Source organism: Odocoileus virginianus, chromosome 5 (assembly GCF_023699985.2).
Source record: "Odocoileus virginianus isolate 20LAN1187 ecotype Illinois chromosome 5, Ovbor_1.2, whole genome shotgun sequence".
NCBI classification, from domain to species: Eukaryota; Metazoa; Chordata; class Mammalia; order Artiodactyla; family Cervidae; genus Odocoileus; species Odocoileus virginianus.
In genome coordinates, this window is record NC_069678.1 from 73,573,617 (window position 1) to 73,593,763 (window position 20,147).

General features: G+C 46.9%; 1 protein-coding gene and 2 long non-coding RNA genes across 4 annotated transcripts; 2 read left to right on the forward strand and 1 right to left on the reverse strand.

Annotated features, from left to right (window-relative positions):
- The first annotated feature begins 900 nt into the window (after nt 1-900).
- Nucleotides 901-7,501, forward strand: LOC110123469 (uncharacterized). Its single transcript, XR_002309528.2, has 3 exons — nt 901-1,284; nt 4,492-4,546; nt 5,340-7,501. It is a non-coding gene; the product is annotated as an uncharacterized lncRNA (long non-coding RNA).
- On the reverse strand, nt 3,968-19,583 carry DMRTB1 (DMRT like family B with proline rich C-terminal 1). Of its 2 annotated transcripts, XM_070468132.1 has the most exons (6): nt 16,035-19,583; nt 11,974-12,123; nt 10,383-11,634; nt 8,520-8,725; nt 5,316-5,505; nt 3,968-4,057 (listed from the first exon to the last, which is right to left on the reverse strand). In XM_070468132.1, exons 3-6 carry the CDS (start codon nt 10,966-10,968, stop codon nt 3,993-3,995), a joined length of 1,047 nt encoding a protein of 348 aa, XP_070324233.1. In that variant the 5' UTR covers nt 10,969-11,634; nt 11,974-12,123; nt 16,035-19,583; the 3' UTR covers nt 3,968-3,992. The 2 variants fall into 2 exon arrangements, with proteins under 2 accessions (XP_070324233.1, XP_020727022.1); XM_020871363.2 differs by lacking the exons at nt 11,974-12,123; nt 16,035-19,583 and having other exon boundaries at nt 10,383-11,848.
- Nucleotides 10,100-13,493, forward strand: LOC110123468 (uncharacterized). The gene is made up of 3 exons (XR_002309527.2): nt 10,100-10,220; nt 10,841-10,951; nt 12,034-13,493. It is a non-coding gene; the product is annotated as an uncharacterized lncRNA (long non-coding RNA).
- Nucleotides 19,584-20,147: the final 564 nt, after the last annotated feature.

The window sequence follows — 20,147 nt, forward strand, 5'->3', positions numbered from 1 at the left end:
GCCTCATTTTCCTTTATAAAATAGGAAGTGAAACCATACCTCTTCCCTGGGTCATTGTGAGGATTAAATAAGGGGAGGGGTGCAGTGTTTGGCACACAGTAGGCTTTCAGTGAAGGCTGACTCCCTGTCGTTCTTCTGCCCACTCTGTGATGCCAAAGCAGAGCACATGTGCGAAGTTGAGTGAGTGGCCAGAGGCAGGGCAACTCAACCCTCCACATAATAATGCACAAACTGGCCCTGAAATTCTGCAACCAGCCGTGGATAACTGCAGTCCTAACCAATGCTGAGCCCATGCTGGGAGTGGGGACAGAGAGACAAAGGAAACCTCGTCACTGTCCCCCAGGAAGCTCAGGGCTTGAGGGAGGGACACCTACTCAGTGGGATTAGTGTGACAGCGGGCAGCCGAGGGCCTGGGCAGGTCCCACAGGCTGAGACCCTGGCGGAAGGGTCGCTTGGACTAAGTCTGAAAGGGATAAGTAAAAGATGAGTGGGTGAAACTGGAAAGAGTCTAGGAAGAAGGCTCAGCATGAGCCAAGGCGCAGAAAGGAGAGAAAGGGTGGTAGGATACGGAACATGGTGCTTGGAGCTACTGTATGAAGACAAAGATAGTAGAGCATCTATCTGACCAGCAGGGTAGTGCAGAGGTATAGCGAGAGGTTGATGAGCACAGCCCAGAGACTCATCGTTTTGATTTCCCAGAGAGATCCCAGGTCTCTGGGGAGCGCTTTAAGCCTATTTCTCCAGCCGCGCTTGCAGACGCGCAGCAACGGAAGCTCCTGCTCTTGCGGCGGTTGGTCGCTAAGCAACAGGCCCCCCCTCCGCGGTGGTCTGGCCTCCACGCGCCCTCTACTGGCGGCTCCCTGCCGGTGCACCGGCTTCATGGAATGCTGCCAGCTGCCTTCCACCCTGTTCTCCCAACTCATAACCAAGTCTTGGTCACTGAGATTGGGCAATGCTGTCCCTGGCTGACGGTCTCTCTGCTTCCAATCTTTTTCTGCATGGGCCTGGCTGACTCCACCCCTACAGGAACTAGCTAGGCTGGGCCAGCCAGTGGAGGAGAAGCTGGAGAGGTGGGCAGACAGGCTGTGCTGAGAATGTTGATCTTCAGAGCAGTAGGGAGCCATGTAAGATATGTGAGCAGGGCAGCAACATAAGCAGATCTGGTGTCTAAGTGCTCATGTTGAAGCTGCTGGAGGACTGCCTGAAGAAGCAGGGCACTCAGGGAGCATGGATTAAATTGACTGGAAAGGCTACAGGGAACCGGGTTCCACGGAGCCCACCAGGGTAAGTAACTATGGTGAGAGTATATAGGGAAGGACAGACAGGCTCTCAGCACTTGGGGTTCACTTGGTGGGAAGGGAGTTTGGCAGGGTCCCACCCTGCCCTATGGTTGGCCTTTTCACCCCAATTGGCACCCTCAAAGCTGCAGCAAAGATGCTGACTGGTCTCTGAGATTCATCAGTACACAGGCCTACAGAAGGACTGAGCAACCCTCCCCTTCCAGGGGTCCTGTGGACGTGGATCCCTACAGGACAAGGGGACACTGCTGTTCTCCGCAGAACGGAGCTTCCCACCTCAAACCACTCCCCCACAAACACACACTCCAGGCTCATTAAACGTGGTCTGGAATACTGCCAAGTCCATGTGGTCACAGACTGGCCTCATGCTTACGTGTGCTGATCAAAAATGGGAAAACAGCTTTACAGATGAATGAAGTTTGGGTGAAAAATCTTTCAAAGCATGGGCTCTAAAATAAAGGAGAATGATGAAAAATTAGGGTCACTGATCCAGCCCCATCTGGCCATACCCTCAGAAGGTCAGGGTCCAGTAAGGGCAGGGTGAACGAGGCCAAGTGGAATCAGAAGCTGTGTCTTCTCCCATGCTCCTGGGCTTCCTGCGGCCCTGTGGACCCAGGGGCAGGACCAGCAGTGGGATGGCTGATAACCAGCCTCAAAGCCAGGCTAGTCCAAAAAGACTGCATCCTCAGATCCAGACTAAGACCAGTGCTGACACCTGCAGGCCTCAGTAGGCCAGGTTCTGCTCTGCTGAAACACTGTGTGTAAAGCAGAAACTGAAAAATTCCTGACTGTATCTGCTCCAATACCTTCCAACAGAGCGGGCCTAGGCCCTCAAACCTCCCAGTCACCACACCGATGTTGAGAGAATAGTTAGACTATCACTTCTCAGTGTTCTTCCTGCCATCTGTCCTAAGACGCTGGGCTCGCAGGCAACGCAGGAAGCAGCTCAGCCTCTTCTCCTGGGTGCTAGTCCCTTCCAGACAGAAGAGAACGCTGTCCCTCATCCTTGAATCCTTCACTCCTGGTCTCTTACCCTTTCTCACCCTGGTGCTGGGGGTGCCTACCTTCATCTAACTCATTCTTCCCTTGAAGACGCAGTCAAAACCCGAACTTCTCCAGAAGGCTTTCTCTGACCTTTCCCCCACCCACAGCCCCTCTACCTCTCTCTGTCCCATCGCAATCCCACTGGACGATTTGTCACACCAGTTTCCATGCTTCTCATGGGCAGAGCTGAGTGCCAGGCCCTAAGTCCAGCAGAGATGCAGGATGTGTTTTAAATGACAGAGAAAGTGAAAACAAGGGAAGAGAACCAGGACTCTAAAACAACAAAATGGGATCAAGTTCTGGTTTTTTAAAACCATGTCACTCTGCAGGGACCATGCAAAGAGCTGGGGAAGAGAAACTACAGAAAATCTTTACATTTCATGTGTCTGCATCAGATTCCCTTAAAGGGTCTCTACTGCTTAAAATAATAACAGCGAGGTGGGAGGGAGGCTCACGAGGGAGGGGACATATGTATACCTATGGCTGATCCACGTTGACGTATGGCAGAAACAACACAATATTGTAATTATCCTTCAATTAAAAATAAATAAAAAAATTTTAAATTTCATAGAAAAAAAATAACAACAACAAAACTGATAGTAAAAAACCTGCCAGCCTTGCCCAAGCCTCTCCCTTGATAACTGAGATAAAGGGAAAGTCTTGCCTAAGTGCATAGAAAGAGCAGGCTCTCAGGCCATGAATCCCAGCCACCGCCTTCCCTTCCCAAGGCTGTATTCCACAGAAAGTTAGAGAGAGCGTACACTTTCCACAGGGATTTCCACTGTTCATTTTATTTCAAATGTCAGCTGTCCCCAGAGAAGAAACTGATGCCACAGGTAATCTGGAAGCACCATCCTATTCTCTGAGAACTGCATGAGAACTTACAAAAAGCTTAATTTTTAAAGCTAGCAATCACTATAAAAACATGAAATAGTCAAACTTTAATGTTTTTTTTTAACCATAAATGATGTCATAATGGCTTAAACTTCATGGGGGAAAAGTGAAGCAACCTCAGAGCCTACAATGCTTATATTTGATAGTAAAGCCCCTAGAGAAGGGGCGAGGGGCGGTAGCCAGGCTGACCCTGGGGGACAGAGGAGTAAGAAAGGATGGAGCAGAATCTGTTCAGCCCCCTGGTCCTGGCTGCTCCCGCTATCCACTTGGATGTGCCGGAAGCCTGATGTCTGTGCTGCCTCCTGCTGGGGACCAGACAGAGGCAGCAGAAGCAGAGGCTAAGGTAGACGGTGCCTCCTGTCCTGGAGCAGGACTTGAGGAAATCAAAGGCCGTCTCTAGGGGTGAATCTGATTTAACAGCAGCCAACATAGAGCTGGTTAAATTCATTCCTAAACGTGAGCTCCTCCCAACCCCCCACATCTCAGAGCTCTGGCCGCGCCCTCGTGACTTCATCCTCTGAGTTCCTTTTCAACCCCCCATGTCTCAGGCTTGAGAGAACCTTAGCAACCACACTCCTTCCTCCTATCTTGAAATGGGAATTAACTGCCACCTTACTCTTATCACTACCCTTCCTCCCTACATATCACTGAATAGAGACAAGAAAATCATTGCTGCAAGCGCCCTCCCCCCCCCCCCCACCCCCCCACCCCGCCCTCTGCACCAAGGCCCCACGCTGCCGGCCTGAGGGCCTGGGCCTAGTCGGACTCCTCCTGGGACGATGGCTGGCTGGGCTCGATCGGCCCCTCCATATCCTGGTCATCTGTGAAGGACAGAGAAGAGGGGCTGGATTGAGAAAGAGGAAAAATCACCTGTTTTCACACACAAGTTTTCTACAAGGCATCCTCATCATTGCCAGTCCCTATGGAGAATTAGTTATTCCCATTCCTACTTTTAATTTGCTAGGGGTCAGGAGACTAGAATTCTAGCCCTGGCCAGATGATACAGACTCAAGTTCAGACTCCAGCTCTGCCTGTCACAAGCTGGGTGGCAGGAAGCGAGCTACTCCCAGCTCTGAACCTCAGCGTCTCCTTCTGTCCATTAGATGATGCCTACCATGCAGCATCATGGTTGGCTTGGGGATTAGGGGCAACAGTGAGAACAATCTTTTACCAATGCCTTCATCATTTTAGGTTTTGTTTAATCCTCAGGATGACCTCATGAGGGAAGGGACCCTTAATTAGTTTGCTCTTGCAGATACTGAAACTGAAGCACCACGGAGTGAATGAACTTGCCCAAGGTCACACCATGGGTAAGTGCTGGAGCCAGGACTTATTATACCCAGGCTGTGTGGCACCAGGGCCATCGTACTGCAAGTCACACTGTACCATATCCCCAGCTAATAGATCTAGGCATCGGCTCCTTTTCTTAAGGAGCCTCAGGGGAGGACTGGAAGGGGGAAAAGAATCCTAGAACCTTTAAAGCTTTAAGGGCCCTCAAAAGAAAACCCTCACAGTAACCCTGTGACAGGGCCCACTTTACTGGTGAGAAGACTGAGGTCCAGATGAGGGTCTGAGTGCCCAAGATCACCTGGTGCACCAGTGACCGAGCTGTGAAGGCCAGAGTGGCCTGAGCCAGAGGAATCATTCCCACCAGCCCTAGGCAGGCTCAGCACACGCTTTTTCCCCAGCCAGAGAGGCCTGGCACTTCTGGTCTTTCAGGACCACATGCATGCTATCCTCCACATCTTTACCCACAGGAACTGTTAACGTGAGGAAATTGGCATTGAAGCTGGAGCTAGACAGAGAATTCTGTTGAAATCCGAGCTGCACCATGTACATATGTGAGACCCTCTCAGGGTTCTATCACAGTTTGCTCACCTGAGAATGGGGACTCACCTCCCCTAGATACTCCTGTATGGAATTTAGAGAGGGGTTCCAGGAAAGAGTTTCCCCAGGGCCCAGCACATTGAAAATCCTATTCTCCATTTCCCTTCCCTCCACGTCCACTTCGTAGTAGGACCCCCTTCCCCTAGAGCCCTCCTGAGTCCCTCGGCAGCTGGAAGAGGGGGGCTCACTCACCGGTGTTCTCCCTGTCCATGTCAGACAGGATGGTCAGCGAGAAGCTTGCTGGAGACGGTGGCGGCGGCGGCGGCGGCGGCCCGAAGAAGTGGAGCGCAGAGAGCAAGCCCGGCGGGAGGAAGTGGGGCTGCTGCGATGGTGCCAGCGGCGGGTAGTAGCTCGGCTGGAAGTCTCCCATGGGATCCGCCACCTGCAGGGCACACACAGCAGACAGTCAGAGGGCAGAGGGTGAGCCAGGGGGCTGATCCCACATTCATGGCCCTGAATGGGGGCTCCCTGTAGAGGTCATTCATCTCTGCAGCCCAGACAGAGGAGTCCAGCAAACATCTGCCAGATGACTGGGGGCAAGGAGGAACACAGGCGCGACGCAGAGAAGCCTGGGGAGCAACTGCATCTGAGTATGTCCACAGCCTCATTCTATCCTGATGACCCTAGGAGGGAGGGTCTATTAACCATCCTCACTGTAGTGACAAAAACCAGCATCAGTGAGATGAAGGTACAGGCCCAGGCCAGAGCTGGGGAGCGGCAGAGGCAGAACAGAATCCCAAGTCAGCCTGACCCCACTGCTCTGCACTGGAGAAGGGTCTGAACTCATCCACCTACTTGAGGTCCCACCTATGGGACATGTGATGACTTAAGACTCCAGCGTCGCTGGGCCTGTGGGCTCCTCATTTTAACCAGCCAGTACAGTGCAGCTGTTACCAAGGCAAGGAAAGCTAGCTGGCCTCAGGAAAAGTGGCTTCAGCCCTTCTGTGTTTATGCTTCTTCTTCAATAGGTGAAAGCTAACCCCATACCACAGGACCCAAGGCTGGAATAATAGGATGTGGAGGGGTGATGACCACACAGCTCAGAGCTTAACTGAGAAAGACATGAATGTAACAGAAAATCATAAAATTCAGGTACAAGTCTTATTATTTACTCCTCCATCCAGGTACTCCAGAGCAGCACTTCACAGGCTGTGTGCCAGAGAAATCCAGTGTCCCACAAGATATTTTTAAGTGCTCTTAGAAGTGTTCTTTGTCCAGGGAGTTTGAGAAGCCCTGAAAACTGCCCCCACATCGGTAACTTACACATGAGTCTATTAAATCTGCTTACATTAACCCAGCACTTCCTAACTTAATTTGACCACAAGGAAGGGAAGAAAGCCCACTTCTGAGTACTCACCATGTCACAGACCAGACACTTTATATGCATCCACACGTTATGGCTAGAATCTGTCAACAGTCTGATGCTATAAAACTCTTACCCCCATGCCAGAGACTAAGAACCTGAGCAAGGTCCTCAGAGGTTGGGTGACATGCCCAGACCATGTGGAAAGGAAGCAGCGAAGCTAGGCTTGGTCTCCAAGTCTGTCTGATTCCAGGTCTGTGCTCTTTGTGGGAAGAGAAAAGAGGAAGCAGAGAAGCAGCAGGTGGGACAGGACAGGAAGAGAAGGCGGCTCAGGGAGTATTTGGGAGGCTGGGCAGGGGCAGCAGGACAAGGATGAAAGCAATTCATAGGCTCTTGGGTTTGAAACAGCTTCACAAATGAATGGGTGATCCCCTATCCAGACGTGAAGGGGGTAGGAAGGGGGATTATTAGTCTTTAATTCCAAGCTGCTCAGCCAAGTCTCTCCCTGGATCACAGCTCCTGCCTGGGGCTGGTGGTGGCAGCTCAGGCCCAGATAAACCAACTGAGATCACACTCCTAACAAAGGCCGTCTGGCAGGCCTGTCAATCAGAGCCCTGCCCTGGACGCCAGGCCCCGGGCTTCTGTGTGAGCAGACGGTGGGTGTGTGCTCCATTTGGCCAAGACCCCTCTCTTTGTGTGGAGGCTAGAGATGCTGTATTCTCCCTGGGCTGTAATGGGGTGGCCAGCATCCCACCCCCAATTTCAGGCAGGGCAGGGGGATGGTGAGAGTCAGGGTCATGTTTGCTCTATACCTCTGTCCTGCCTCTGTCACTGACCAGTTGTGTAATCTGAATCCCAGTCCCTTGTTCCCCACTTCAGTGACCCTGGACAAATCCATAATTCCTCTGAGCCTTCTTCCTCTGCTCTACAATGAGGAAATAACATGTACCTCGAGGGCTTACATAAGGGCCAGTAGGCACCCTGGAAATTATCAAGAGCAGTGGTATTCAAACTTTTCCCCCTTGAATGAATGGAAAATGATTTCTGAATAAAACTTTAGAATATCTGGATCAGAGGAGATGCTGCTGCTGGTACACAACTTCATTATGTTAATGTCAAGCTTTGGTCCCTTCTCTTACTTTCTACATTAGACCAAAGAAGCCTGCTCTCTACTCACTCTTCTCTACCCTCCACCCAAGGCAGCATCTCTGTAACACACAGGGTTGGGCTTGTAGCTAAGGAAGAAAGTAAAGGTAACAGTGGTCCACACTTCCCTGAATGTGAGCTGCATCTCTGTCAACTCCTTCACAGGTCCAGCCTTATGGGCCAAAGTCAGGACTGGTCACCCAGGCCACTCGCTATTCTGCAGTTCTGATGGCTCTCTGGGGTTGCCAAAAGGGAGAAGGATGGAAGGAGCTGGCAACCAATGCTGCAAAAGCTGGTGACCTGACCCACATCTCACACAACTCTTATATATCCAGAACTTCCAGAACTCAAAACTCTAGGCTCAAAGAGCATACCAGTTAGCAACTGATCACCGATCTTATAAAATGATTAAATTTCACCCATTTTTTTTTCAACAAATATCTCCTAAGGTGACCAGTGCTTGGGGGAAGTCTCCATATTTTTCAAGCTTAAGTGCCCTATCCTCTTGAAAGCCCTCAGCCGTCTCAAGTGGGCCATACCTTTGCAGCAGGATACCTATGTCTGCTCCTGACTCTGCCCTCAAATGTGTGGCTCCAGGAAAGTGCTGTTTCCTATCTGGTACCTAGTATTGACTGGCATTCCATGGATCAAGGCTGGTGGTCACTCAAGGTTCCCGTGTGGCTGTTCCCCAGGTTTATCTGAGATGTGTCTGTATTTCTTTTTGCCTGAGCTCCCAGAGTCTCTCAGCCCACACCACAGCCCAGGACAACTTGTTCACACGGGCAGAGGTGCACAGCATACAAGGTCAACACCGTATCCTTCCACCCACTGCCCATGTCCTGGTGCAGAGTGAGCACAATGGCTGGCTGCCCCGGAGAAGGTCTGTTAAAGCAGCCAGGGCAGTTTAGATAGGGAAGAACCTCGAAAATATCAGGGATGTGACTCACCAAGCCTCCTCCATTGTAGTGGCTATAGGACACATGCCCGAAACCCTGCTGCAGAGGGGGCCCCGAGGCTGGGGACGCACCCTGGTAGCCCAGCGGAAAAGGGCCGTAGGGATGCATGCTGGAGCAGCTGGGGTACAGCTTGGGAGGTTCTCTCTCCAGGTACTCAGACCCCACCACAGAATCTGAATTGATGCTCAGAGGGAGCCCTGAAAAGACACGCAATGAGTGAAGTGTTAAAAACACATGGAGCTAGGAAAAAGGGCACCATATTATTGTCTGAAGGTAGCAATATAAATAAACACTCATATCCATTATGCTTTTGATCCTTCCTGCTTTTTAAACCCTTCAACCATGTTCTATTGCCCTTAGCAAAAGTCCTCGGCCCAGCCATGAAGCCCATGCAGGCTAGGTTCCTGCCTTCACTCCAGCCTCACTGTCTGATAACTAGTACCTCCTTCTTTCTCCTCCACCTCAGGGCTTCTGCAGATGCTGTCCCCTCCGCTTGGAAGGCTTTTTCTCCTAACCCCACTTTGCCTTCTTGAATCCTCAGTACTCAGCTCCTAATCTTCCTTCAGACCACAGCTAAACCACTGGTTATTAGAGTTCTCGATACACCAATCTGTGATGTCCTTTTCTTTCACAAGGACAACATCCTTGAAGGCAAGGAGCTGACTCACCCCTCTTCACCTTTTCATCACTAGTGTCTGGCACACAGTGCTCAGTCAATGGAACAAAGAAAGGCTCCATATCCGTAGAAAGGTATCCTTCTCCTAGAACTGCTTTTCATATCTGTCTTCCTCATCTAGTTCTCTAGGGACCTATATTTTCCTAGAACATCCAAGAAGGCAGAATTGGCCTTCAGAGCATCAGGCCAATCCCCTTAGCCTACAGAGGGGAGAAGCTGTCACAGAGGGGAGAGGTTGTCGCAGAAAGAAGGAGCTTGCCTAAGATTACCAAGTGAGCAACCCCTCAGCGTCCTGACTCAGACTTGTGCTCTTTCTACACTGCCATAGAGAAAACCAAGAAAACACGTGTCTGCACCCAAAATGAGCCCTTTTTAAAAAGTCTCAAATCTACAAGTGACTTGAAATTATAATAGTGAAAGTTACAATACCTAGGGAACAATGTAATTTATGCATGTGGAGGGAGGAGAGAAAAAACAGCAACAATGTCTCAATAGACTGTTCTCTTGCAGGGAGAAGAGAAGAGGTCTCACTTCCACCATGCCTGGGAAACAGGTGGGAAGAACGCACATACACACCATCAAGCCAGAGCATGGCTGAGCAGCAAGCTGTTTAGAGCACAGAAGGTGGGGGAGGGGTGGGCGGAGGGACGCAAGCGCAATCATAATGCGCTGCCCCATCCACGGATGTTCTGGGGGAGGAGCTTCCAGTCCCAGAAATGGGTGGGAAGAGGTGCGCAAGCGCAATATGGCCACTCTCCCGAGATCCTCTCTGTTGGGAGGAGGAGCCTCAGCTAAGCGGACTGGGGGCCATTTTTTTTTTCCTGCGGCCATTTTTTTTTCCCCTGCGGCCATTTTTTTTTTTTTTTGCGGCCATTTCCCCGCCACCCCCCCAGAATGGAAAAGCAGAAACTATAGCTAAATGTTTTTAAAAATTACCCCCCAGAACCACCCATTCTTTTCTCTCTTTTTACCTTCTTGCAAAAAGGCACCAAACCCAAATGCCTACTCAGAAAAAGGTACCCCAAAGCAAGATTCCCTCTAGAAAGCATCTTCCCACCCCCACCCCAAGGGCCCATACCCGCGGCTGGCCTGGGACACCAGAGTCGGGGGAGCGGGGAGGCAGCAGCCCAGAGAGGAACCAGTAGCGGGACAAAAGCTCGGGGCCCCGGGAATCTTACCGAAGTTGGTGAACAGCGGGCTGGGCACAGGCTGCGGCGGTCTGCGCAGCTCCAGGCAGCCGGGGTAGCCCCGGCCGGTGGCCTCCGCCGCCAGCTGGGGCTCCAGAGAACTGGGCCTGGCCCTGGCGGCTTGTTCGCTCAGGCCCATGTGGCCGCAATTGCGGCCGCCCAGAATGGGCTGGAAGGCACTCATGCCGGGGCTCCAGCCCCGCGGGGGCCTCTCAGGGAAGCAGGCGGCCGCTTGGCCCGAAGGGCCCGGCTGCGCGTCTCCCAAAACGGCAAGCGGAGGCAGCGGGTAGAAGCTTGGGCCCGGGTTGGCGGCTGCGCTCCCGGAGGCCAGCTGGGGTTCCTGTGCGCACAGGGCCACCTCCTGCTCCTCTTCAGGGGCCTGCTTCTTGAGCAACTTTTGTGCAGCCATTATCTTCTGGCGCTCGCTGATCAAGAAGCACTTCTTGCAGGTGCACTGCTTCCAGCGGCACTTGCCCGCGTGGCCCTTGACTGGTACCAGGAAGCCGTGGTTCCGGCACCGCGAGCACTTGGGGGTACGAAGCATCTTGTCGGCCTGCTTGGTACGGTCTGCCTTCATAGCGCAACCACCTCCTCTGAAAGCTTCAGGGACAGTGAAGCAGAGAGAAGTAGTTCCCCCCAAGTCCCTGGTGCTGGGGACTTTGGATACACTTGTAACAAGGCAGCGTTCAGTGCGTCTCAGGAGCTGCAGCACGACCCTTGCATTCTCTTTTTTTGGTGCAAAATTTGGAGAGGTTTTGTGCCTTGGTTACAAAGATGCAAAGGATTGGGTTGAATAAGTTCTTCAAGTAATGCTATTGCATGTATGTCATCTGGGTTAGCTGCAGTCTTAGGCATTTAATTTCCAAACTTTCTCTTCCGCCATATCGTATACAGAAGGTATTTCGTAATTTCAAAAAAAAAAAAAAAAAAAAAAAAGCGGAGTGATACTCAAGGATCCACAGAGTCTAAACTCCAGAGGAATGTAGTGGTTGGTAAACCTGTTGCAGTAGAAAAGGATACTAAGTCTCAAACCGTGTTTCTCCATACAGAAGCTACTGCTTCTGCTTAATTTCACTTTTCTCTTATAGAGAAGCAACTGTTCACAGTGATGCTTCCAGAATATTCTCAGGAGCTCAGTACAGTGTGATGGTTGCTCAAGGGTGTGCCTTTAGAGTAATTTCCATTTTTTGAGTCTTGTTGGTATAGGGATGCATCTCTGGAAGTGGCATATTGCTGTTGATGTCTTCCAAAGAAAAGCATACTTGCAGTGATTAAAAGGGACTTAGGATACTTTAGCATGAGCTTGAACCAGTGCTTAATTGTGCCATGAATCTAATTATTCCTGTAAAGCAACCCAAATCTTGGGACACCTGCAAAGCTGCCACAAGTTCATAGTTTTCCCAAGACTGCTAGGCCAATTCATTTTCTTGTTTGATAGAAATTTGTGACACCCTGAGATCTCCGCGCCCCCCCCCCCCCCCCGCCGCCCCCTCACTTAGGTCCCAAAAAGGAAGAAAGGAGAAAAAAAAATTACCATTATAGAATTAATCATTATCTTTAAGGGGGTAATTATGGTTAATACCTGGCAAAAATGTGTGTTTTTAATTGTCCTTTCTTTGACGTTTTCTGTTTCTGGTAACAGAATGGTAGAAGTGAGAGCCAAGGCCTGGTGTCCACCTTGATCTTCCTGAGCCGCTGGTTGCAGGTGTACTTTGCATTTCTCACCATCTACCTGACAATAGGAAATGGTTGCAATTCTGAGACTGATTATATACTGGAAAGCTGAAAAGGTGCTTGTAAAGTTTTTTCCTGCTTTGAAGAAATATACTACTCATCTTAAGAGGGCATAAGTATATGTTTCCTGTATTATTTGACCCTTTAAGAATGTCACTGGTTATTTCAATCCATTTAAAGAGATCTAGGTTTGTCTCTGTTTTGCTCTAACAGCCTGTATCTTAATTTTTGATTAAAAAAAAAATATGGTCCCATAAATGAAAGCACAGACAAGTTCTTTTTCTGACTTCACTTAATTCAGAATGTCTAATTTTTTCACTGATTTTGTCATTTGAATATGTTACTTAAAAATCATAGTTTCAATACTACTGTCAAAAAACCTGGGCACAAACTGTATTCTTTCATGATACTGCAAATTATAAGATCATTTTCTGCATTATCAAATTTAAATTTTAACATCAGGTGATATCAGCTTATTAAGGCCTAAACATGAAAACTACTCTCATTTACATTTCATGCTTGACCTCAAGATCTCTTCATTTTCCTATTAATGATTTAAAGGAAAATCCTATTCAAGGACAACCATTTGAATTCATTTATTTTAGCCTCTTTAATGGCAAAATGCTTCCATTTTTACTTATAACTTTGGGGCAAAATATACCCCAGGTGATGTGAATTTGCATACTACTTTGAGAATGTTAATAAACAACCATAAATCTTTTAAATCTATAGTCATAAATGCAGAAACCCTAGGGTTTATATAGTAAACAAATAAGAAAGAAAGACTATTTATCTCTTCCCCTCAAAGTCTCAATTTGTGTAGGTAAATTCCAACAGAGCTTTATTTATTTCATTCTTGGAAATTCAGGCAAATTGATAGTTTTGTTTTATTTGGGTTGATGGCTGGTTACTTCTTAGGCTGATGAATATATACATATATATGTGTAAATTTTATTTAAATTGTTATTTAAAAAGATAGTAATATGTAAAATTGAAAAGCTGGAAGTTGAAGATGGATGAGAGCAGTAAATACATAGTAGACCCCTTCCTTCCCTACACTGAAACATTTGGATGTTTATGTTTAAGAAAGTCTACATCATCATAAGCAGAAGTTTATAAAATGACAAATTACAGTGCTGAGGAATCACCAGCTTGACTAACCACAAAGGGGCTGGTTGATAGTCATATCTGAGTCCCAGCTTTAGATACAGCTGCTTCTTCCACAGAGTCCCAAATTTCCTACCTTCAGTAATGGCTCTTCTCTTCAGTTAACATGATTGTAATTGATACTGTTTAATTTTAAAGAGTCTTGTATTATGCTGTGCATGGGGGTATTACTTGTAATCATTAAATATTGTGTGCACTGTATTGTTTCCTCACTGGTAGCATTCAAGAGTAAGGAAGGGCTTTTTTGCCTATAGCATCTTCCCCCCAGTAGCTGTAACCCAGATATCTGCTGTCTTCTTCTTCAGGCTCTCTCTCATGAGCAATTAAAATGTGATTGAAGATTTTGTAGGGGGTAGAGGGGAGGATTTACATGACATGTCCTATAGCAGATGCTTTAAAATCCTGTGTTAGTGTTTCTGTTCTCTCAAGATCCTCCTCTGCTGTGCCACACACACTGGAGAGGAACTGATCTGGTCCCTCTCCACCTTGCCCAACCTCCCCATCCCCGTCTCACTACCCAGGCTCTCTAGCTTTTCTCTTCTTGATTTTTGAGAGTTCTGTAATGGCTGTGACTATCTTACTTCCCTTTATATATAGCACAATATAGACATTTAGTAAATATTTGTTGAATGTACAAATGAATCTTGCCTCCCTCTCCTGCCAATATCAAAAGCATCTCATTTCTCACTGACACAGTAAATTAACTTGGATCCAGCAACTTTCTCCAATATCATACAAAACAGAAAGCCCAGAGTGAATAAGATCCAACAGAGATGGTTGGATGGCATCATCAACTCAATGGACATGAGTTTGAGCAAACTCTGGGAGATAGTGAAGGACAGGGAAGTCTGGCATGCTACAGTCCATGGGGTTGCAAAGAGTCAGACAGGGCTGAGTGATTGAACAAGAAGAAGAAGAATAAATAGGACCACTCTCCCAACAAGCAGAATTTGAGAATCAACTCTGCTTCCTCGAGATTACCTCTTATCCCTGATGGTATAATAACAGTAGTAATGCCAACTAGCACGTACTAAGCGTTTGTATGTGCCAGTAATTACAAACTCCTCTGCTGCTGCTGCTCAGTTGCTTCAGTCGAGTCTGACTCTGTGAGACCCCACAGATGGCAGCCCACCAGGCCTCTGTCCCTGAGATTCTCCAAGCAAGAATACTGGAGTGGGTTGCCATTTCCTTCTCCAATGCATGAAAGTGAAAAATGAAAGTGAAGTTGCTCAGTCATGTCCGACTCTTCGAGACCCCATGGACTGCAGCATACCAGGCTCCTCCATCCATGGGTATTTCCAGGCAAGAGTGCTGGAGTGGGTTGCCATTGCCTTCTCTGATAAACTCCTCTGTGTGTGTTAATTCATATAATCCTCAAATCAACCCTCTAAGGTAGGTACTATTATTCCCCACCCTCTCCACTCCACATTTTACACATGATGAAACCAGTACCTAGAGAAGTTAGGTAACTTGCCTAAAGTTTTCTGCCATCAAGTGGAAGAGCCATGATTCAGAACCAGGAAATACATCCTCAGAGTCTTTGTTCTTAACCATATATCTACTAACTCAGTATTTCTTCTAAGCAAATGCAGTGCCATCCCCAAGAAAGCATTGGTGATTAATAGAAATGTTTGTCTTGTTACATATCCTATTACAGTTGGGGCAAAGGAGGGTAAATAAAGGTGGTGGTAACCTGGGGAAATTTCCTAGGATGCCCTGCTAATTTGCTTTTCTCTGTCCATAGCCAGTATTCATTCAGTGTCAACTATGTCCTAAGCATAAGGGACACAGAAGTAAATAAAAACACAGGATCCTTACTTTTAGGCATACATTCTAGCTGGCAAATAGACAGTAAACAAACAATTCCAGATGAAAGCTGAGTGGTGGGGAAGATGCTATGGGTCCTAATGTGGATCAATAAATCAAGGGAGACTTCCTTGAGGGACTGATTCCTGAGGTAGGCCTAAAGGATATGTGGGAATTAGCCAGGTGCAGGGGAGGTGTATCCCAAATAGAGAGAATATCATGTTTAAGGCTGCAGCATGGCTGTAGTACAGTGAGGCCAGGAGAGTGGAAAGAGGGGAGATGGAGAGGTTAAGCAGTAGCCATGTGAAGGGGGTCCTTTAAAGGAAACTGTAGTAGTCACTATTGAAATGGAGCATGACTCTGCAGGGCCCTCCTGGGTACAGAAGCCCTCTGTGTCTCCCTTTTCTTTTAAAGAAAAAAATAATTAGCCTCCTAGGCCTTCACTGTATTCCAAAGAACAGATTCAATCAGTTACTAATTAGGAAAGGGAGGGAATGCAGAAACAAAGGAAAAGCAAGCAGTCAAGAAGTGATAGTTCAGCCATAAAACAGAGTCTTAGTTCCTCCTCAAGGGATATATATATATATATATATATATATATATATATATATAAAACAATCTGATGTGTATCTTTGAGTTGTTCTGTAGGAACTGAAACAGACCCTCACCTGAGTAGAAGATGGCAACCGCATGCTGAGCAGGAGCGCTAGATCCACACTGGGTGGAACCAGAAAGTTAATAAATAAGATTCTGAAACACCATCCTGTCACCTCACCACCAACCAATGAGAGGAAAGCCATCCCCCTGCAACCATCACTTCAAATGTTGCCTTCAAAAGCCCTTCCCTGAAAGCTATTGGGGAGTTCAGGTATTTTGACCATGAACTGCCTGTACTCCTTGCTTGGGGCCCTACAAATAAACACTGTATTTTCCTACCAGTAAACTGGCTTTGCTGCACAGCAGGTAAGCAGACCAAGGTCAGTGATTTGTGCAAAGCAACGTTAGTGCTCCTAGTAGTAATAATTCTTCACCTGTGGTGGGTTCTGGGGAGGAGAAATACATACATCATATGCTTTTTAACTAAGTTTCCAGAGTTCTTAGCAATATTAAATGTCGAAAGGACTCAACTGATCAGGTAGCATGTAAATAATCCACTGTAAGCCCTATGATTGGAATCTTATGAGAATCTGACGGACTATGTATCACAGTAATGGTGTAACCTTAGTATATAAAAACACCCTTCTTTCTTTCCTAGCTTACACAGCAGTTTGCTGGTAATTTATACCTAACAAGCTAATATGAAAATATTCCTTTGAGAATAACATCAATGTATTTGAAGATTCAAAATGCAAGCTAGAATTTTATTAAACTCTTCCAGCTAACATATCCCCTTCATGGATCCAACCTTGTCATGGCAAAGGGGCTTGCGTAAGTCAGTGAAGCTATGAGCCACATCATGCAGGATCACCAAGACAGGTGGGTCGTAATGAAGTGTTCCAACAAAACGTGGTCCACCAGAAGAGGAAATGGCAACCCATGCTAGTAGTCTTGCCTGGAGAACACCATAAGTGGTATATTGTGTGAAATGCCAGGCTGGATGAATCACAAGCTGGAATCAAGAGTGCCAGGAGAAATGCAGATATGCAGATGATACCACTCTAATGGCAGAAAGCAAAAGAGGAACTAAAAAGCCTCTTGATGAGGGTGAGAGAGGAGAGTGAAAGAGTTGGCTTGAAACTCAGCATTTAAAAAGCTAAGATCATGGCATCTGGCCCTATCACTTCATGGCAAACTGAAGGGGAAAAAACTGGAAGCAGTGGCAGATTTTATTTTCTTGGGCTCCAAAGCCACTGTGGATGGTGACTTCAGCCATGAAATTAAAAGATGCTTGTTCCTTGGGAAGAAAGCTATGACAAACCTAGAGAGCGTATTAAGCAGAGACACTGCTTTGCTGACAAAGGTCCATATAGTCAAAGCTCTGGTTTTTCCAGTAAGTCATGTCCTGATATGAGAGTTGGACCATAAAGAAGACTGAGCATCAAAGAATTGACGCTTTCGAACTGTGGTACCGGAGAAGACTCTTTGGAGTCCCTTGGACTGCAAGGAGCAAACTATTCAATCCTAAAGGAAATTGGAAGAGTCATTTCCTTGGCAGGTTGACAAGAAGTCCAGGGGTCCCCAAGGAGAGAGGGGTCTGGAATTCTCAAGGAGAAAGAAAGGACAAACCTTTTTTCCCTCTACATTCCTTCAGTTCAGTTCAGTCACTCAGTCGTGTCGGACTCTCTGCGACCCCATGAATGCAGGATGCCAGGCCTCCCTGTCCATCATCAACTCCCAGAGTTTACTCAAACCCATGTCCATCGAGTCGGTGTTGCCACCCAGCTGTCTCATCCCCTGTCGTCCCCTTCTCCTCCTGCCCCAATCCCTCCCAGCATCAGGGTCTTTTCCAATGAGTCAACTCTTGGCATGAGGTGGCCAAAGTACTGGAGTTTCAGCATCAGTCCTTCCAAGGTGTTGTCCTTCAACACCCGGGACTGATCTCCTTTAGGATGGACTGGTTGGATCTCCTTGCAGTCCAAGGGACTCTCAAGAGTCTTCTCCAACACCACAGTTCAAAAGCATCAATTCTTCGGCGCTCAGCCTTCTTTATGATCCAATTCTCACATCCATACAAGACTACTGGAAAAACCAGAGCTTTGACTATATGGACCTTTGTTGGCAAAGTAATGCCTCTGCTTTTTAATATGATGTCTAGGTTTGTCATTGCTTTTCTTCCAAAGAGCAAGCGTCTTTTAATTTCATGGCTACAGTCACCATCTGCAGTGATTTTGGAGCCTCCCATCTGACACTGTTTCCACTGTCCCCCCATCTATCCCCATGAAGTGATGGGACCAGATGCCATGATCTTAGTTTTCTGAATGTTGAGCTTTAAACCAACTTTTTCACTCTCCTCTTTCAGTTTCATCAGGAGGCTTTTTAGTTCCTCTTCACTTTCTGCCATAAGGGTGGTGTCATCTACATGTCTGAGGTTATTGCTATTTCTCCCAGCAATCCTGATTCCAGCTTGTGCTTCCTCCAGCCCAGCATTTCTCATGATGTACTCCATATAAGTTAAATAAGCAGGGTGACAATATATAGCCCTGATGTACTCCTTTTCCAATTTGGAACCAGTCTGTTGTTCCATGTCCAGTTCTAACTGTTGCTTCCTGACCTGCATACAGGTTTCTCAAGAGGCAGGTCAGGTGGTCTGGTATTCCCATCTCTTTCAGAATTTTCCACAGTTTATTGTGATCCACACAATCGAAGGCTTTGGCATAATCAATAAAACAGAAATATGTGTTTTTCTGGAACTCTCTTGCTTTTTCGATGATCCAGCAGAAGTTGGCAATTTTATCTCTGGTTCCTCTGCATTTTCTAAAACCAGCTTGAACATCTGCAAGTTCATGGTTCACGTATTGCTGAAGCCTGGCTTGGAGAATTTTGAGCATTACTTTACTAGTGTGTGAGATGAGTGCAATTGTGTGGTAGTTTGAGCATTCTTTGGCATTGCCTTTCTTGGGATTGGAATGAAAACTGACCTTTTCCAGTCCTGTGGCCACTGCTGAGTTTTCCAAATTTGCTGACATATTGAGTGCAGCACTTTCACAGCATCATCCTTCAGGATTTGAAATAGCTCAACTGGAATTCCATCACCTCCACTAGCTTTGTTCGTAGTGATGCTTTCTAAGGCCCACTTGACTTCGCATTCCAGGATGTCTGGCTCTAGGTGTTGAATAATCACATCATCGTGCTTATGTGGGTCATGAAGATCTTTTTTGTACAGTTCTTCTGTGTATTCTTGCCACCTCTTCTTAATATCTTCTGCATCTGTTAGGTCCATACCATTTCTGTTCTTTATCAAACCCATCTTTGCATGAAATGTTCCCTTGGTATCTCTAATTTTCTTGAAGATATCTCTAGTCTTTCCCATTCTGTTGTTTTCCTCTATTTCTTTGCATTGATCACTGAGGAAGGCTTTCTTATCTCTCCTTGCTATTCTTTGGAACTCTGCATTCAAATGGGAGTATCTTTCCTTTTTTCCTTTGCTTTTCACTTCTCTTCTTTTCACAGCTATTTGTAAGGCTTCCTCAGACAACCATTTTGCCTTTTTGCATTTCTTTTCCATGGGAGTGGTCTTGATCCCTGTCTCCTATACAGTATTACGAACCTCTGTTCATAGTTCATCAGGCAGTCTTTCTATCAGATCTAGTTCCTTAAATCTATTTCTCACTTCCACTGTATAGTCATAAGGGATTTGATTTAGGTCATACCTGAATGGTCTAGTGCTTTTTCCTACTTTCTTCAATTTAAGTCTGAATTTGGCAATAAGGAGTTAATGATCTGAGCCACAGTCAGCTCCCGGTCTTGTTTTTGATGACTGTATAGAGCTTCTCCATCTTTGGCTGCAAAGAATATAATCAATCTGATTTCGGTGTTGACCATCTGGTGATGTCCATGTGTAGAGTCTTCTCTTGTGTTGTTGGAAGAGGGTGTTTGCTATGACCAATGCGTTCTCTTGGCAAAACTCTATTAGCCTTTGCCCTGCTTCATTCCGTACTCCAAGGCCAAATTTGCCTGTTACTCCAGGTGTTTCTTGACTTCCTACTTTTGCAATCCAGTCCCCTATAATGAAAAGGACATTTTTTGGGGTGTTAGTTCTAAAAGGTCTTGTAGGTCTTCATAGAACCATTCAACTTCAGCTTCTTCAGCATTACTGGTTGGGGCATAGGCTTGGATTACTGTGATATTGAATGGTTTGCCTTGGAAATGAGCAGAGATCATTCTGTCATTTTTGAGATTGCATCCAAGTACTGCATTTCAGACTCTTTTGTTGACCATGATGGCTACTCCATTTCTTCTAAGGGATTCCTGCCCACAGTAGTAGATATAATGGTCATCTGAGTTAAATTCACCCATTCCAGTCCATTTTAGTTCGCTGATTCCTAGAATGTTGACATTCACTCTTGCCATCTCCTGTTTGACCACTTCCAATTTGTGTTGATTCATGGA

Coding starts and splice junctions, on each gene's coding strand:
- DMRTB1 (XM_070468132.1), bottom strand. CDS start 10,968: ATGAAGGCAGACCGTACCAAGCAGGCCGACAAGATGCTTCGTACCCCC. Junction 8,726..10,382: donor CCCGCTGTTCACCAACTTCG/GTAAGATTCCCG, acceptor GTGTCTTTTCAG/GGCTCCCTCTGAGCATCAAT. Junction 4,058..5,315: donor CATGGACAGGGAGAACACCG/GTGAGTGAGCCC, acceptor TGTCCTTCACAG/ATGACCAGGATATGGAGGGG.